The following is an 18,830-nucleotide window of genomic DNA, read 5'->3' on the forward strand; positions in this document are numbered from 1 at the left end:
AACCCTAATCACGTATATGTTAAGTGATTGACACTTGACAGAATGAGTGTCTGTTGATGATGGCATAGTTGTTAGTGCAGGCATTACTGTGGTACTCGCCAGAAAATTGAACTTATGTAGAATTAGATGGTTGTGTTGTAACAAGTACATGTCTAAATGTTACTTACAGAAGATAGTAGCATTTTTTCTTAATGAACATATAACTGCCAATGCATGGCAGGTTGCTTTTGTATAGCTTCTGGGGAAATGCATTGTTCTTCTTTACAAGGTTTGTTTTCATGCTTTTCCCTTGTCACATTCTTACCACTTAATTCCATCAATTCAATAGTAAAAGCCGCAATCTACAGTAACTTTGCGGGATAACAGTATATTAGTTTGTCATTTCTTTTAAAGAAAATCTTTAGCTTCTTTCTCATTCGAATACTTAAGACAAATATAGACACAAATCTTCCTTCCCCCTGTAGGAACTATACTCAATTTATAGATATAGTTTAGAAATGGTTATGGACTTATGTTTAAAAGTAGAAACCTCAATTCATCTTGTAAGTCCACTTTTAGGAGTGGAGTAACTTTGGAGTCACGATAAGGTGGAGTTCATATAACCATTCCCGTTTTTTGAATCCTTATATTCTTCTCTTTTAGAGGAGTAGCTTAAAGGGTTTGCTTTAAAGGATTTGTGTGGTAACCAATAAAACCTTTCATCACAGTTTCCATCAGTGGTTAAGAAACTCACAATCATTGTAGAGAAGAGCTGGATTCTACAGAAATATGATACTTGTAGCAACTTGTTAGTAGAACAGATTGAAGTCTCTGGAGCACAAGTGATTCTCAATACCCAAAGATTCCAGTCTGCAGAAACGTATCCAATGATAGCACCTTGTCTTAGAAGCCACACTTTGAGTGCTCCCGCCAGCAAAATCACCAGGAGTCCCATCAATTCGCAGATGACTATTTTAATTTTAATTTTGTATATGCATAGTGCGTGGTAGGTTCACCAAGGCATCCTGGACTTTCTCGTTCTCCTTTTCCCTGTTAAGAGCATATTTCCCTTGTTGTCATCATCAATTTTACTCCATATCCATCTACGTTAAACTAAGAATCGTTGACGAGGCTTCATGGAAACCTATGTTTGTATGGAATCAAATGATCTTTGAATCTGAAAGTTTTCACAAACAAAAACGAAAAGCTTTCTTCTCTTTTATTTTTCTACACAGACGTGGTCCGACCAAATGGGACAACTATTCCTTCCCTGTAACAAAAGGATCATGGGTAACTATTACATTCAGAACGGCTCTACTGGTTTACGTAATTAAGCTCCCCTTTTTATAGTAGCAGATTTACTTCCCAGGAGAGCCAGAAGTGTTATGTGAACACTATGAATGAGGCAATTGCTTCCTTACATAGAACAAGTTCTTTCTACTCTAGTTGCACAAAGCCACAAACTAGTTACTGGTAAGTGAGAATACTTTACTTAGTACTAAGTAATACAATTGGGCAATGGAGGCATGTAGTGGAGAATGATAGAATTATATCTTCTAGTTTATCTTCCTTTTTAACTAGGTGTACTTCTGATATTTGTAATAGTAAAGCTAATGGACTAGCCAATGAACTGCAGAGTTTCATAAAAAATAAACGTACTAAGTTATATGTGTGACAGTTTAGAACTTTAGAACAATATGTTCACTCACCATGTCAACTACAACTCATTGACTTTACTACCCTCCCTAACCTCAATCCTCACTGGAAAACCACCTTTCATCTTAGAGGTCAGATGAGAAATGAACACAGGCTGGAAACCTTCACCTAACGCTGGCACTACTCGAAATTGACGCAAAACCCCAGCTACCACTCTCTTCATTTGCAAGAATGCCATCTCTTTACCGAGACAAATTCTAGGCCCAGCTTGGAACACTGGATATAGAAAATTATCCCTCCCTACAAATTTCAATTTACCTTCACTTTCATCCCTCTCCAGCCATCTCTCTGGCTTGAAATCTGCCCAGTCTTTACCCCACAAATTCTCCATTCTCCCCATTGCATAAGGATGATATGTGACCCTCATCCCCTTCTTTACAACAGTTCCATCTGGTAAAACATCGTCGCCTGTTGCCTCTTTCGTGTCTGCAGGGACTGGTGGGTACAGTCTCATGCTTTCGCATAGTGATGCATGAGTGTAAACCATGTCCTTTACTTCATCGTACATTGATCCTTTCAGGTTCTCCATCATAATCTCGTTAAGTATCTCTTTTTCTACATGAAAGTTGCAAGAGATTAACCAGAAAAACCATGTTAAGGCCGCTGAGGTTGTATCACGACCAGCTATAATGAAGCTTATAACCATATCAATCGCAAAAGCATCATCTGAATGGCCGGAATTCATGATCCTTGAAAGAAGATTGACGGTTTCTAGAGAGGACTTGTCTTTTAGTTCTTGCCTTCTTTTCTTTCACAATGTTTTGTGCAAACTCTCTGGTTTGAGAAATTGCTTGCTTCAGTTGCTTTTCAGATCCAAGGTTAAGTGCCCTTTTCAGCTTCCAGGTTGCTGGAAATATATAACCAAACCGTTCACTGCTAATCCTCACAGCATCCTCAAAAGCAGCTGCAAACGCTGGTTGTGGGAGTGATGGAGACAAGTACTCAGGGTCAAACCCAAAGGCAATCTTGCAAATGTTGTCAAAGGCAAATCGTTGGAGAATATCTTGAAGATCAAGTACTGAATTATTGGCTGCCGCGTCTGAGAGAATGGGGATAAGGCGATTGGAGAGCTCTGAATCAACTACAGTCTCAACAAAATTACGGAGGGACTTAGTGTTGAACTCATGGCTTGAAATTTGTCTTCCGAACTTCCAGTTAGCACCATCAGCATTGGATATGCCATTGCCAAGGAAATCGACTAAAGTAGTAGTAAAGAAGTCTCCTTTGGGGTAAAGAGAAAATTTAGTCTTGAGAATGTGTTGCACATTGGAAGGATTGGCAGTAACAATCTGACGTTTACCAAGAGCCCGATGAAACACAAATGTCCTAGTAGGACACTGACTCAGAATCTCTGCAAACCATTGGCTGTATCGCCCTTTATTCGCGATGATAGCAAGTGATGAGCCAATCAACGGGTACGACCTCGGCAGCTTAGAGACCCAACCGGAAGATGATTTTGGACAAATCCTTTTATTCTTGATGAAGATGAAGAAGTAAAGTGGAAGGATGAAGAGAAGAATAATAGCTAAGACCACAAAATGGAACATGATTCGTAATTTGGCATATACCAAGTTAAGTGGTTGTACTGTACTTGTACCTTTGTGAAATGTGTGCTGTTTGTCGTTGATATGGAATTGATAATGCTGGAAAGTGTATTTATATAGCTTATTCATTGCGTCTATTGACCCATAGAGCAAATACCGATAGAGAATTTTCTTTCCAAATGAACTGTTGCCCCTGGTACGCGGTTTGAATGTGCTGTTTGGCACATTCCTAACAGTACATAAGGGGCGGCTATTACTCCAGGCATATTATTCAAGATGGCGAATGTTAAGGTGACCAACAGAGATTGCCTGTCAGTAATAATATGAATATGAAGTTTCTTTGCCCCTTCGCCCCATCCCATACAATTGAAATAGCCTACGATGATGATTGTGATAACGATGTCAGCTTCGAGATGCTTTTAGACAATTGGCTGTTGCAGGAAAATGTTGTGTCAATTATATGTTGCAGTAAAGATGAAAGGAGATTGTCAGGTTATATTCGCTGGTGTAATCTCCTTGCTAGTGAATATGCCGGTTGCTATATGCTAATATGCAATTTCCACCTGGTACTATTTTTCGTAATTTTGTACTTAATAACAGAATTCTTTGTCATACAAGATTACAAGTTGAACACTGGAGTCTGGAACCCGTGATCATCTACAGTAAAAACAACTTACGTAATATAAAAAATATGCTGAAACCCCTATCAACTATCAACTATATGCCTATAACTATGCATACTTGTGTTCATTATACATAAATTTTGGTGGTTCTTCCATAAAAAAGTTGGTAAGTAAGGTTTCCTAATTTGTCTAAGTTCAAATGGGCCTCCAATCTTCTTGGATGAACTGATGAAGCCAGCATCAGGAGTATTTCAGCCACAATTTGGAAGAAGAATTGGAATTAGAAATGGTTATTTCCATTCAACAGTTAAAGCACCTAAATGGGTTCAACTTCATGACTTCTGCTGAAATTTCAATGACGCACACGAAGAAAGGAGACTAATATATGTGAGGATAAATTCTGGTTACCTCACAATCCCTGGACACCACTTCAAAGCAAAATGCACAAGTGCACACCTGAAGAAGAAGAAGCGAGCATTGGAGACCTAAACGAGATTAGGGTGGGAACAAACTGGGGAGGAATCACTACCTATCCTCTTGTTCGTAGTTCAGTGGTAGAGCCTTGGCCTTTAATATAGGCAGTGATCCTCCTTCCTATTTAGTTGAGGATCACTACAAATCAAGAAGTCTCTTTCAAAGAAAATATAGGATCGGACCTCATTGCCTACTTGAGCTGCTAGACTTCCATTGAGAGTCTGGTCGATGAGGAATAAGTCGGAGATTCTAATTTCAAGACACCTTCTACTACCTTAAGATTGTGTCAACCTAGTAGTGGATCTGTTTCAGCACTCATTGACTCAGTTCCAGTTCCTGCTAGGTTAGAATAATTAACCATCTCTCCTAGCCGTTAAGGGGCCTACCAGGTACATGGAGTCACTCGGACCACTTCCCGGTGTTTCATTGCCTATCAGAGAGCACATCTTTAGCGTTCATACTCTATCAAGTGTCCAAATGGGCACTGACCGAATAGTGCACAACTGCACACAAACCTAATTTTGCAACTTTTGTATTCAAATAATTATCCACCCTTAAGAAAGTTTATTCCTATATCCTCAAAGAGCATAAATGTCAAAGTCAAGCACCATATGAAGATGAAAAACAGATAACATGTCTTGCCCATTTACTGAAATGCTAATACTACATTTTTGTATGCTTCGAAAACCATTCCAGAAAGTGAGAATTCAAAAGAGAATTTCAGGGCCATTGATTATAAACACAATAAAGAAGAGGAGATAGTGAGACACATAATGACACTGCACACAAATTGCATAGCTTAAAAAATAATGTACAACTTGTGAAAGTAACCAAGTACGATTACATTAAATCACATTCATTCTTCACATTTACCCTAGCAACAAAAGTAGGATGGATATAGTTGTCAAGGACAAAAAACCACAAAAGAAAACGAATACATACCTCAACTTTCTACATCTTGTAAAACCCATCTCCCTCTTTCAAATCTGCAAGCCCAATCTGGCGTTTGTATGCATGTACCATCTCAGGGACTGTCACTTGATACTTAGTGACATACTTCTCTATGAATTTCACCTCATTTAATTTCAACGCTGTAGTGACTGAACCTGCATTCACTCTTCCTATCAAACCGTTTGAGTACAGAATTTCCAGCACATTACACCTAGGAATGATCCTTTTCTCAAGACTAAGAGCAAGTATTACTGGATTTTTCACAATATCCGACATTTCAAAATTTTGTTTTACAGTGAAAAACTCGACCCTGCTCTGCACTTTTTCTTTTGAAAGTCCGAAACTACAGGGATGCTTCTTAAACATTGAGAGACTCTCCGCATGAGAAAATCCCAAGTTGCGCATAAAAGCCCATCTCTCTTCCCAATTTGATTTACTCATATAAGACATTACTATAATTGCATGAACAAACATAGAACTAGACGAATCAAATCCCATTTCCTTAATCTCAGAACTATTGTCCTAAAACGATCGTTTTTTCAAAGACAGCGCCAAGGATTGGTCATGAACAACTTCAAAATATTGCATTTAGGAACACCATGATCCCGCAATATCGCAATATTAGACCCCATTACATTCTCAAGCTTATTCTGAAAAAGGTTCATAGGTCGATTCAAAATGGTAAGAAACTGTTTATCGGTATCAGTAAATTTCTTAATGAAATTGATAGAAGGAATGATTTGGTTCTCCAAACTATAATGTAGAAACTTTGGATCACTTGTAACAATCTTAACTAGCCTAGAGCCAGAAACACCCAAACTAGTTAAAAAATCAATCTTGGGCTTGATTGTTTTGTTGACATCAGCATTTAGTATAAGGGGGTTCCTTGAAATGAGTTTAGTAATGTAGTTTTGAGTCAACCCATGGTTTTTTAATAAACTTAGGACTAAGTCTGGGTTTTCAGTGGTTTTCAAGTTGAGTTTCTTGGATGTTAACAGAGCTGTTTTAAGTGGTAATCCACATGAGTTCATAAGATACTCTACTGTTAAAGACGTGCTGGGGTTTGGTGAATTTGATGTAAAACAATGGCAATGGAAATTAAAATGAAGTACAGTAGTTACTGGTCTAGTTTGTTGCAAAGTTCTATGAACAAGTGCATGCAACATTGCAAAAGAAAAGGGGAAGAATTGAACAGTTAGAACAACTTACAAAATATAATGAGTTTTGAGGAGCAGCGTGAATTGGTTTTGAAATCGATAGAGACAGTCCAGCATGAATCGCAAGACAAGAAGCCAACGAGGGCTTTACTGTAATTTTATAGGGATAGGGGTTTTGAGTAGGGCTGGAAATGGTACGGGATGCCACCAGAATCCGACAATATCCGAATCCATTTAACCGATATGGTTTCTATGTTTGTGACTAGAATCCAACCCGAATATCCGAAAACCCGAATCATTTTAACAAGATTTATATTTTGATGCCTAAAAATTAATTTATATCTTACATTTATAAATGAAAATCATTAAAATAGTGTATTTTTTAGTATTTTTTAATGGATATGGATATTCGAAATCCGGATGGATCTAAATATGGTAAAGAGTTTTGAATGAAAATCCGGCCCGAACCGGCTCCATTTCCATCCCTAGTTTTGAGCACCCCGTGTGCAATTTACTACCAAGAAATTGGGTTGCTTCAAAAATAAAATTACTTTTAAAGACTTGGAAATATTATTTTTGGGTTTTAATACCATTTTAGTTATTTTCATTACTAAAAGTCATTATTTTTCAAAATGTTTTCGAATTTGGGGATATGACTCGAGACCGCTGCAAAACCTTTTTTTTTTCAAACTTTTCCGTCTTCTCTTTTTACCCTTTAACCGTTTTTCAAAAAAAAAACACACAAAAAGTTTTGGTGGAAGCGTTCTATGGTAAGATTGTTGCTGGTCTTGAGAGGGAGTTTGAGTTATCTGCTTGTCAAAAAGCAGTCATTGGATGCTTGTAGTCAGAACACGCAAAAAAATTTCTACTTGTTATTCCGATGGAGGGACTTGGACAGCGTATGTCGCTGGTGGAGTATCGTTCTATTCTCTGGTACCGTCTCATGATTCCTTTGTACTCTGATGGTGGTCTATGCCCTGTTTGCAAAAAGAGTAGATTAGATGCTTTCAGGGATCATACAGCACATTGTTGACACTTCCCAGATTTCAAATATCGACATGATCATGTCAGAGATATTTTATGTGATGCATTTTAGAGGGCTGGGGTACAAGTGAAGAAGAAGGCTCTCGTCAATTTTCTCACTGATCCGAATGAGGGAAGATCGACACTTCGGCCTGCAGATGTATTGATTTACAGTTGGTCTGAGGGGAGGCATGCGTGTGTTGATGTAACTGGAGCCTCTTCATTGGTAGGGATTGGGAATGGAGTCTTTGGGGTGGGTGGCACAGCTAATAGAGCAGCGGCAGGAAAGATTGAAAAACACGAGGAGGCTTGTAGGGCTAACCAGCATTGTTTCATTCATTTCAGTTTCGACACATTTGGTTTCTTGGCACAACAGTCTGTTGAGCTCCTTAAGAGATTGCAGAAAGTTATGGATTGCAACGTAATGACAGCTGGTTCTAACGAGTTTGTATTTAGGAGGATAGGATTTGTCATTCAGAAAGGACTTGTGGCGCAGCTTGTTGCACGCTTGTCCTAGTTTCTAGTGGAACAATTTACAGTAATTCCAAACTTTCAAGTTCACATACATTATAAACTAAACTTGAAATCCAAAATCGAAACACTCAGTTTCAAGTGATTCATGCTTCCTTTCCAATCACCGCATTTTATTCAGGCTTTAAGCTCCAACTTCTTTTCTTGTCAGACAGGATCTTGTATGTCAACTTTGCACGAGCTTTTTGAATTTTTTCTCCACAATTGCTTGTTGTGAGACTGTGAATAAGAACACATTGTTTTGTTTATACGACTATTGCATGGACTTGCATACATAAATTGAACAGTCCACCCTAAAATTATAATTGATATTAGAGTCCTCATAATGAGTCAATAATTTACATAAACTTTAAAAGTATTGGGACTATAGGCATATGATGATTCTTGTTGGGGGCAGTCCATAACTTGAATCGGCGAATCAGTAGGCCACAGTTTTTTGCCTTTTTTACTACGATATTTGTTAACCAACTCGATCACTTTATTTCTCTGTAAATTCAATCATTTAGTTAGACTAGGGAAGAATAGCAAAGGCAGATTAACAATCAAGAAATTGGGTCAGGGAGCCTCTTTTAGAAAAGTTAACAAATAATTAATTATAACCATCTATTTTGCATTTTTAAATGCATATGCACAAATATACACCACCAGCATAGTAAATTTATTTTAAAATATTAATGCATTTTAAAATGTATATGCGTAATGATATGCATTTTTCACAAAATGTATTTTATTATTTAGTAGTTTCGACCAACTATTATGAAATGCAATGAGTTGGTTTAGGGTTTAGTGTCTAGAGGTTTAGGGTTTAGGCTTAGGGTCTAGTTTATAGGGGTTTAGGATTCGGTGTCTTGAGGTTTAGGGTTTATGCACTTAGGGTATAATGTCTAGAGGTTTTTAGGGTTCAGGCTTAGGGTCTAGTTTATTGGAGTTTAAAGTTTATTCTTAGGGTCTAATTTACAGGGATTTAGGGTTTAGTGTGTAGAGGTTTAGGGTCTAGTGTCGACAAGTTTAATTTGTGATACACCATATGCAATTTAAAATGCAAAGTCATTGTCAGCACTCTAGGGAAGGCAACAAAAATGAAATATGCATAATGCAAGCCCCCTTATATATAATGTGCCAGAACCAACACAGGTTGCTATGGAACTCCTATATACAATTTTTTGAAAAAAAAATAAAAGTTCTCCTATATACAAGGGGTTAAAAACATGTTTCTAGTGTGCCTCAAACTAACAATGAAAGCCCAATAAAACAGGCAAAGAACCGAGCCAAACACTAATATGTGCTACTACCTGCTGGACAGTCAAACTCTAGGTATGTTTTGAGCTAAAAAAACAAATTTTTTGAAAAACAATCAAAAACATTTTCAGCTTTCTGGTGGAGGGTGCCCCTGATGCATGTAAACAAAAGTGGAATCAATGGGTAGATGAAGATTGCTGCGTTGATGAAGACATCAAAGAACCTGATCGATTAACCAACTAAGTAGCAATTAATGAAGCATATGGTCAACAATTTTACTAAATGGTTTTGCAATACTGAAGCAATTATTACCAAACAGTGTAAAGAGTTTGTTTGTCACTTTATATTGGTGTTTATATTTTGAAATGCAAGTATTTGTGATGCATATAAAATCAAAGTCATACCATTGTTTCAGCATCTCTTATGTACTTGTTTGATCCACTTCTTAGCTTCACTGAATTGAAAACGAGCCATTCCCAAGTATCCCAATCCAATCTGAGTAGTGTCCAATGGTAGCCCTCTTTTAACTTAATGGTTTTCGGTGTGTTCATTGGAAAGAAACAGATCGAATATTTTTTCGTAGAACAACATGAAGAAACTCTCAAAAGGTGTACCTCTAAATAAGTACAAGTGGTGCTCATTGATTTTGTCCTGGATCCCATTGATTAAGTCGTATAGTCCCTTGAGATTGCATTGATATTCCCCAAATGAGCTACTTTCCGTATCTTCTTCAACTGGTTTTGGAATCTCCTTTTGAACTTTATGTTTTGGATCATCTTCAAAATCTGAGTCAGAGTTTTTCCCATCTGCACTGCTAAAATGAAATACAAAATGAATTTGCATTTTGAAATGTATGACCAATGAAGAGATTTTACATTTTTAAATGTTGCCATAGATTTCACATTTTAAAAAGTTGGCATATGCATTCCTAAAACAAATTGAAACCTTTATTTACTAATTACAAAGTAAGCAATGCTTGTAAACAATTAAGTTCTTTTTTTTTTCTCAATGACAGTTAATGTTAACCAATCAAATAAAAGCTTTATAAGGAAAGTGAGAGAAACATCTACCATATGCTCAAAAATGTTTTCGAAAATATGAATTCTGATTTTGGAAATAAATGAGAAATTAATGGAAGATGCTATACGTGGAATTCAGTAATTAATGAATTTCTATATATGATAATATTAATCTCTGTTAAAATTGGAAACAAATTTATTACATACCTTTGACCACGATTCGCAATTGAAGCCTTCTTCATTTTTTATCTCTCACAAACTTAATTTTCTCGAGAATTTAGTTGCCTAAATTGATCAACTTTTTATATCTAAATTTTTTGATTCAATTTCATTTTTTGTGTGAAATTCAAATTTTTGTTTTGCATCTCACTACGTTACTGGGTAGATAGTCGGTTCTGCTTGTTTCCAAGTGAGGATATTTTCGTCTATTCCTGGTAAAGTTGGGTAACAGGTGTTAGTTCCATATTCTGGTCAAATTGGAGTATTAAATTCTAAAAATATTTAAGAGGAGTCTTAAAACTACTAACTATTTATAACTAAGAGCATCTCTAGGTCGTAGTAGTATACTCTTCAAATTTGAAGAAAATTTTTAGAGAATTTGGTCGCAAATTTCGACCAACTCTAGGTGGTCACAAATATGGACCGCAAATGCAATTGTAGACCCTACCACGCCATTGGTACCGACGACGCCAAGAGATCAATGTCGCTAACATTACCAATCAATTGCCCCAAGTTCAAAAAAACTCACGCGATTTCCCATCGCCGCAACAAATTGAAAAAAAAAAAAAAAAAAAAAAAAAACTTACGCGACATTAGTAGTGGTGTGGTAATCGGGCGCTGTCTTTTGGTCAAAGTAAAAAAAAAAAATGGGGCGACATTACCAATGTCGCTCAAGATCTCCAGATTCAAATTGCCAAATTTATAACAAACAAAAGGTGATGCAAGACCAATTTGAGGCCACCTAGATATGGAATTCCCAGAAATTTCGAAGTTTTTCTTCAAATTTGAAGAATTTGAGCCTAGAGATGCTCTAACTCCTCTAGCCTAATTTTATGGTATTTACTACAGAATAAGTTTGTGGACAGGAAACTGTTTGCTGTCCACAAGACCTCAGCTTCTGATTGGTGAAATGGCTGCCCAAAAAAACTGTGTTACTGCCCAAAAATGGATTTAACTAATAGAAATGTACTGTTTGTGGACAAGTCTGTCCACAAATTCGGACTCTATTTACTACCCAGGTCTATATTACTACCGAGGATTTTACCCTTGTCCACTATGCAAATTTGATAGCCATTTTCTCATGTGTTCGAAACTCTTCAATGAAGAGCAAATAACAAACTCAAGCCTTTAGTTGATCCAAATTCTGAAGGGCATCATTTTGAACCATTGGCATCCCTAGAGACTTGAGATAAGCTTCAGTCAAGAGCATCAAAGACTTCATGTTACTTTCCTCTTCTTGAATATTTAATCTTGGGATTCCAACAAGGTGCTAGATATACTAGCAGTATTAGCAGTATTCGTCAGCAAAAAACGGACCATGGCCAGTGCCTTCAGGCACAGATCACGCTATTTTGTAAGAGTTCAATAAACTATGCTTTCATCAAGACAAAAGAATTACAAAGGTGATTTCACATGTACAAAAACATAAACAATATACGTAAGTATAGAAAAATCACAAACGCTACAGATGTAATACATTAGCTGCAGGCTCCTGCCCCAATCTTCTTTTACCATTTGATCCAGTAAACATAATCATGGCTCAAAGGGTCTGCAGCTATAGAGATACACAAGTTTGTTGACACGCATGAAAATGTCTCACATTTATTTTCAGTACCGCGAACCCAAACAATATCATACCATGACCGACTACTGCTAGCAAAGTTTATCCTACTTTAGGAGATTGGACAATCACTTCCATTCCAGTTTGAGCCTGCAGAAAAAGGAAAATGCCGCTGCTAGACATCTTGTGTTCCTGCAAACACTGTTGCTTCTTGTAATGACAGATTAGTTGGAATAATCAGCAGTACACACCATCCAAATCTGTTGCTAAAAAAAACCAGGAAGAGATGGTTTATCACCCAAGTCCAAATCCAATGCCTATAGCAAATCTGTTGCTAAAAAAAACCAGGAAGAGATGATTTATCACCCAAGTCCAAATCCAATGCCTAGCAGGTGTGATCCGAATATAAAATCTGACTCAAGTATCAACCAAGGACAAACATATTAATCTGACTTGAGTATGAATCTTACCCAACTCGTGCCCATAGGATGAATCCCAGTCGCCGAACTAAGGTGAGACACAAGAAAGAAGACAACTCATTGAAATTTAAAAACTGGGACGTGTATCATCAATTTGACACATGGCACATACCAAGCTGAACCCTACTAAAAGTCAGACACGAGGACACAACATATCAAAAAGAAAATTATTACTATTTTTTAGTTGCACTACTAATTTTTGGGCTGAAGACCTTAAAAATCTTCTCCTTACAAACATATAGCTACGAAAGTGGCATATCATGGAGTTGTAACTATGTTAATTGATTATATTCTTAGGCTTCAAAAGTGGCATATTAGGGTATCTGTGTTGTATGGGTACGGGACGGAGTGTCTGGTTTGGACACGGGTACGACGATTTGGACACGGCAAGATCTGAGAATTAGGGTACTGTTTTGCTTGTGTCCGGTGTCCAGTCCGCCAAGATCCGTCCAACGCACGACACGGGTAATGCAAATACGAGGAAATTAGGGCGTACCTATACAACAGAGCAGGATATAAAAGAAGCCTTAGTTAGAAATGGTATATGTACAATCCTTGAGCATTTCAAAACTCGTTTGTGTTAAAAGACTAGTGGTTACTCACTGATTTGTCACTTGGGAGACTCACTTTTCTGAGGACATTTATTATTAAAAAAGTCAATCTAGCATCACACAACAAACAGAGAGCAACTTCTTGTAACAAAATGTTGTTGCACCCACTCAGGGTTCAACCTTAGTAACAGGGAGACAGATAAGTGTGTCGGTGTCTGACACGACGACCTATATAAGTCAAACACGAGGACACAACATATCAAAAAGAAAATTATTACTATTTTTTAGTTGCACTACTAATTCTTGGGCTGAAGACCTTAAAAATCTCCTCCTTACAAACATATAGCTACGAAAGTGGCATATCATGGAGTTGTAACTGTGTTAATTGATTATATTCTTAAGCTTCAAAAGTGGCATATCAGGGTATAGAAGAAGCCTTAGTTAGAAATGGTATACGTACAATCCTTGAGCATTTCAAAACTCGATTGTGTTAAAAGACTAGTGGTTACTCGCTGATTTGTCACTTGGGAGACTCACTTTTCTGAGGACATTTATTATTAGAAAAGCCAATCTAGTATCACACAGCAAACAGAGAGCAACTTCTTGTAACAAAATGTTGTTGCACCCACTCAGGGTTCAACCTTAGTAACAGGGAGACAGATAAGTGTGTCAATGTCTGACACGACGACCTATATAAGTCAGACACGAGGACACAACATATCAAAAAGAAAATTATTACTATTTTTTAGTTGCACTACTAATTCTTGGGCTGAAGACCTTAAAATCTCCTCCTTACAAACATATAGCTACGAAAGTGGCATATCATGGAGTTGTAACTATGTTAATTGATTATATTCTTAGGCTTCAAAAGAAGCATATCAGGGTATAGAAGAAACCTTAGTTAGAAATGGTATATGTACAATCCTTGAGCATTTCAAAACTCGTTTGTGTTAAAAGACTAGTGGTTACTCGCTGATTTGTCACTTGGGAGACTCACTTTTCCGAGGACATTTATTATTAAAAAAGCCAATCTAGTATCAAACAGCAAACAGAGAGCAAAAGCTAAAGCGACGAGAACAATCAAACCTAATTACGTCCATATGCTGAAACAAAAATCATAGTGTACAATAAGAACTCAAATTACACTTAACAAAATGCAAACGTGAATCAATACGAAATGATCTGAGGTTCGATTTTTGCTGGATATAATCTCCTTGCTAGTCAAGTGTTCAAAATAGCAGTCACCGCAGTATAAAGAACAAAACCATACATACGGTGGTTGCTATTTTATAATATACAATTCCGTCTTCAGGGGCTAGTTTTTGTTATTCTTGTACTTAATAACATAATTATTTGTCATACAAGTTGAATACTGGAACCCGTAATCATCTAGAAAGGAAACAGCTTACCCGTAAAATCCCCATCAACTATAGTCTATAATCCTATACTATGCATACCCGTGTTCATGACTTCATGGAGCCTATACATTAAATTTTATTTCAGGAACTTTTCACTGAAGCTCTATTTGGGCTTTGCGCCACAATTTGGAAGAAGAAATGGAATTAAAAAAGGTTATTTCCATTCAATCGCCAAAAACACCTAAATGGGGTTCAACTTCATGACTTCGTGAATTTTCAATGATGCTACCAAGAAAGGAGACTAATGTGAGGATAAATTCTGGTTACCTCACAATCCCTGTACACCACCTGAAAGCAAAGTGCACAACTGACGAAGAAGAAGAGAACATAAGAGACCAAAAAGAGATTAGGGTGGGAACAAACTAGGGAGGAATCACTACCCATCCTCTTGTTCGTAGTTTAGTGGTAGAGCCTTGGCCTTTAATATAGGCAGTGACCCTCCTTCCTATTTAGTTGAGGATCACTACAAATTAAGAAGGTTCCTTCAGAGAGAATAGAGGATCGGACCTAATTGCCTACTTGAGCAGCTAGACTTCCATTGAGAGTATGGTCGATGAGGAATAAGTTGGAGATTCTAGCTTCTAGACACTTTCTAATATCTTAAGATTGTGTCAACCTAGTAGTGGATCTGTTTCAGCACTCATTGACTCAGTTCCAGTTCCTGCTAGGTTAGAATAACTAACCATCTCTCCTAGCTGGTGGTGCGTGCCAGGTACATGGAGTCACTGAGGCCTGATTCCAGTGTTTCATTGCATATTAGAGAGTGCATCTTTAGCGTTCAAACTCTATCATGTGTCCAAATGGGCACTGACCGAATAGTGCACAACTGCACACAAACCTAATTTTGCAACTTTTGTATTCAAATAATTATCCACCCTTGAGAAAGTTTATTCCTATAGCGTCAAGCACCATATGAAGATGAAAAACAGATAACATGTCTTGCCCATTTACTGAAATGCTAATAAAATGCTAATACTACATTTTAGTATGCTTTGAAAACCACTCCAGAAAGTCAGAATTTGAAAGAGAATTTCAGGGCCCATTAATTATAAACACAATTAAAGTAGAGGGGATAGTGAGATACATAGTGACACTGCACACAAATTGCAGAGCTTAAAATTTATAAGTACAATCTAGTGAAAACAAAGTAAGATTATATGAAATTACTTTCATTCTTCACATTTACCCTGGCAATTAAAAGTAGGATGGATATAGTTTGTTAAGGACAAAAAACCACAAAGAAAATGAATACATACCACAACTTTCTACATCTTGAAAATCCCATCTCACTCTTTCAATTCTGCAAGCCCAATCTGGATTTTGTATGCATTTACTATCTCAGGGACTGTCATTTGGTACTTAGTGACATACTTCTTTATGAATTTCTCCTCATTTAATTTCAACGCTCCAGTGACTGAACTTGCATTCAATCTCCCCATCAAACCGCTTGAGTACAGAACTTCCAGCACATTACACCTAGGAATGATCCTTTTCTCAAGACTAAGAGCAAGTATCACTGGATCTTTCGCAATATCCGACAGTTCAAAATTTTGTTTTACAGTGAAAAACTCGACCCTGCTTTGCACATTCTCTTTTGAAAGTACGAAAATACCAGGTTGCCTCTTAAACATTGAAAGACTCTCCGCATGAGAAAATCCCAATTTGCGCATAAATGCCCATTTCTCTTCCCAATTCAATTTACTTATACCAGACATTACAAAAATTGCACGAACGAACATAGAACTTGATAAATCAAATCCCATTTCCTTAACTTTGTAAACTATTGTCCTAAAACGATCGTTTTTCAAAGACAACGGCCAAGGATTGATCATGAACAGCTTCATAATATTGCATTTTGGAACACCATGATCCCGCAAAATCGCAATATTAGGCCCCATTACATTCTCAAGCTTAATATGAAAAATCCTACTCGGTCGATTCAAAATGGCAAGAAACTGTTCATTGGTATCAGTAAAACTCTTGATGAAATTGATAGAAGGAATGATTCGGTTCTCCAAACTATAATGTAGAAACTTTGGAACAGTTGTGAGAATCTTAACTAGCCTAGAGCCAGAAACACCCAAACTAGTTAAAAAATCAATCTTGGGCTTGATTGTTTTGTTGACATCAGCATTTAGTATAATAGGGTTTCTAGAAATGAGTTTAGTTATGGAGTTTTGAGTCAACCCATGGTTTTTTAATAAACTTAGGACTAAGTCTGGGTTTTCAGTGGTTTTCAAGTTGAGTTTCTTGGATGTTAACAGAGCTGTTTTAAGTGGTAATCCACATGAGTTCATAAGATACTCTACTGTTAAAGACGTGCTGGGGTTTGGTGAATTTGATGTAAAACAATGGCAATGGAAATTAAAATGAAGTACAGTAGTTACTGGTCTAGTTTGTTGCAAAGTTCTATGAACAAGTGCATGCAACATTGCAAAAGAAAAGGGGAAGAATTGAACAGTTAGAACAACTTACAAAATATAATGAGTTTTGAGGAGCAGCGTGAATTGCTTTTGAAATCGATAGAGACAGTCCAGCATGAATTGCAAGAAATGAAGCCAACGAGGGTTTTACTGTCATTTTATAGGGATATATGGGTTTAGAGCCACCCCGGAAAAATGGAAATATTAAGAGCACCCCAAAAAAATCAAGAAATTAGCCCGTAGGCCCAATTTAGTTTCAAAACGACTCTAGAGGACATGTTATTTTTTTTTTATCCCTTACAAACCCAATTTCCACGTTTAAATAGTCAACAAAATTTTTAAATTTTAATAACCCTTAAAGACAGAATAAATTGGCCCGACCCTTTTTATTGTTTTTAAATCACTTTGACACTTTCTTGTTAATAAACAAAATTACCGGTGGAAAAACCCAAAACCCCTTTCTTGCATGTGGAAATGTAAGTTGTACCTTAATCATAGCCAGACCAACTGCTACACAACTATACAATACATGAGTAATCCCAAGAACAAACAGAAAACGATGAAGTTGTTCCAGAACTTCTTGGGAAACAAATGGTTTGTGACCCTGCAAGAAGAAACTAGTAAACCAAGTGAAACTTGCTTAATTGAATCAACAACCAACTACAGTAGAAGGAAGCTAATAGTTACCTCTCCAAAGATGGGATGGCAAATTCTTGGGAGCAAAGGTTGTAGCCGTACAATTTGAACTAGATAACTTTGAATTAGTAATAAAGAAATGTTCAGTAAGGCCAAAATCCTCCTCTGAACAGAGATAAAATCAACTATTGAAAAGAGAATAATCAATGCAAATCTCATAAATCGATTTTGTCCATTGTCCCAACATTAAAGATATAAGTCCAAGCAACATCAGCTCTGAAATCCAAGCAAAGCAAGTTTCAACTTTCTCTACTAAAACTTCTTAAGAGCTATGAATATCGGGGAGTTTCCAATTGAGCTATGAACAATGAGATATTAGACTATGAACATTGATTTTTGGGAGTTCCTTTTGAGCTATGAACAATGAGTGTTCATAGTCCATACTGTACTATGAACAATGAATATTCATAGTCATGAACCATAAATATTCTTTGTTCATATTACAATTGGACTATGAACAATAATTGTTCATAGCTATGAGTTATAAATAATGAGTGTTCATAGTCTATACGTATTGTACTATGAACAATCAATGTTCATAGTCATAAGCTATGAATATTCTTTATTCATATCACAATTGGACTATGATTGTTCATAGTCATGAGCTATGAACATTTTTTATTCATATCACAATTGGACTATGAACAGTGATTGTTCATAGTTCGGTAGCTATGAACACTTGAGTGAATGGTGTTGTATTTTGCGGTTAAGTTGTCTTCAGAAAATGTTTCAATTCGAGGAATGAAAATACCATCGAAGTTCACAATACCAGCTAGAAGCTATCTTAATTTCTAAGAACACTTGTGCTATTGTGCATAATATAACTTGACCCGTAGTTTTCAGTTGCAACCTTTTTCTTTATACCAATCGGGGGCAATATGTTTAAGAAGAAAAGTGGCATATTGTAGCTTGTAGCCATCGTAGGGGACTATTGATGGCTATTGTCACATCCAATCAGAAAAGGAAGCAACAACAAATATTACAATACCGTGGACTCTTGAAGTGGATTTTGAGAAATTACAATAACGATTACCAGCTTTATCGAAATATTACGTGGTTAACTTGAACGCTACGTGGTTAACTTGAACGCAACCACTGGTTTTAGAGATACAAACGTCTGGAGAAGGAACTATCAACGAATTACAGTATCTTAGGGGCTGAGTGTGCAGTATATCAACACACAAAGGAGTTTGGGGTGGTAAAAGCGTGCGTGTTTAGCTCTCCTAT

At 36.8% G+C, this 18,830-nt stretch overlaps 1 protein-coding gene, 1 long non-coding RNA gene and 1 pseudogene across 3 annotated transcripts; all 3 read right to left on the bottom strand.

Moving 5' to 3' along the window:
* Window positions 1-1,593: 1,593 nt before the first annotated feature.
* On the bottom strand, window positions 1,594-3,622 carry LOC147506091 (cytochrome P450 94A2 pseudogene; annotated as a pseudogene). Its single transcript, XR_015193575.1, has one exon. The product of XR_015193575.1 is annotated as a cytochrome P450 94A2 pseudogene (transcript).
* Window positions 3,623-5,154: 1,532 nt separating this feature from the next.
* On the bottom strand, window positions 5,155-6,662 carry LOC147506092 (uncharacterized). The gene is made up of 2 exons (XM_086605696.1): window positions 5,923-6,662; window positions 5,155-5,809 (listed from the first exon to the last, which is right to left on the bottom strand). The coding sequence occupies exons 1-2, from the start codon at window positions 6,451-6,453 to the stop codon at window positions 5,288-5,290; spliced, it is 1,053 nt and encodes a 350-aa protein (XP_086461822.1). The 5' UTR covers window positions 6,454-6,662; the 3' UTR covers window positions 5,155-5,287.
* A 5,163-nt stretch (window positions 6,663-11,825) lies between these two features.
* On the bottom strand, window positions 11,826-17,088 carry LOC147506093 (uncharacterized). Its single transcript, XR_015193578.1, has 2 exons — window positions 15,741-17,088; window positions 11,826-12,302 (listed from the first exon to the last, which is right to left on the bottom strand). It is a non-coding gene; the product is annotated as an uncharacterized LOC147506093 (long non-coding RNA).
* Window positions 17,089-18,830: the final 1,742 nt, after the last annotated feature.

Source organism: Coptis chinensis, chromosome 4 (assembly GCF_015680905.1).
Source record: "Coptis chinensis isolate HL-2020 chromosome 4, ASM1568090v1, whole genome shotgun sequence".
Classification (NCBI taxonomy): Eukaryota; Viridiplantae; Streptophyta; class Magnoliopsida; order Ranunculales; family Ranunculaceae; genus Coptis; species Coptis chinensis.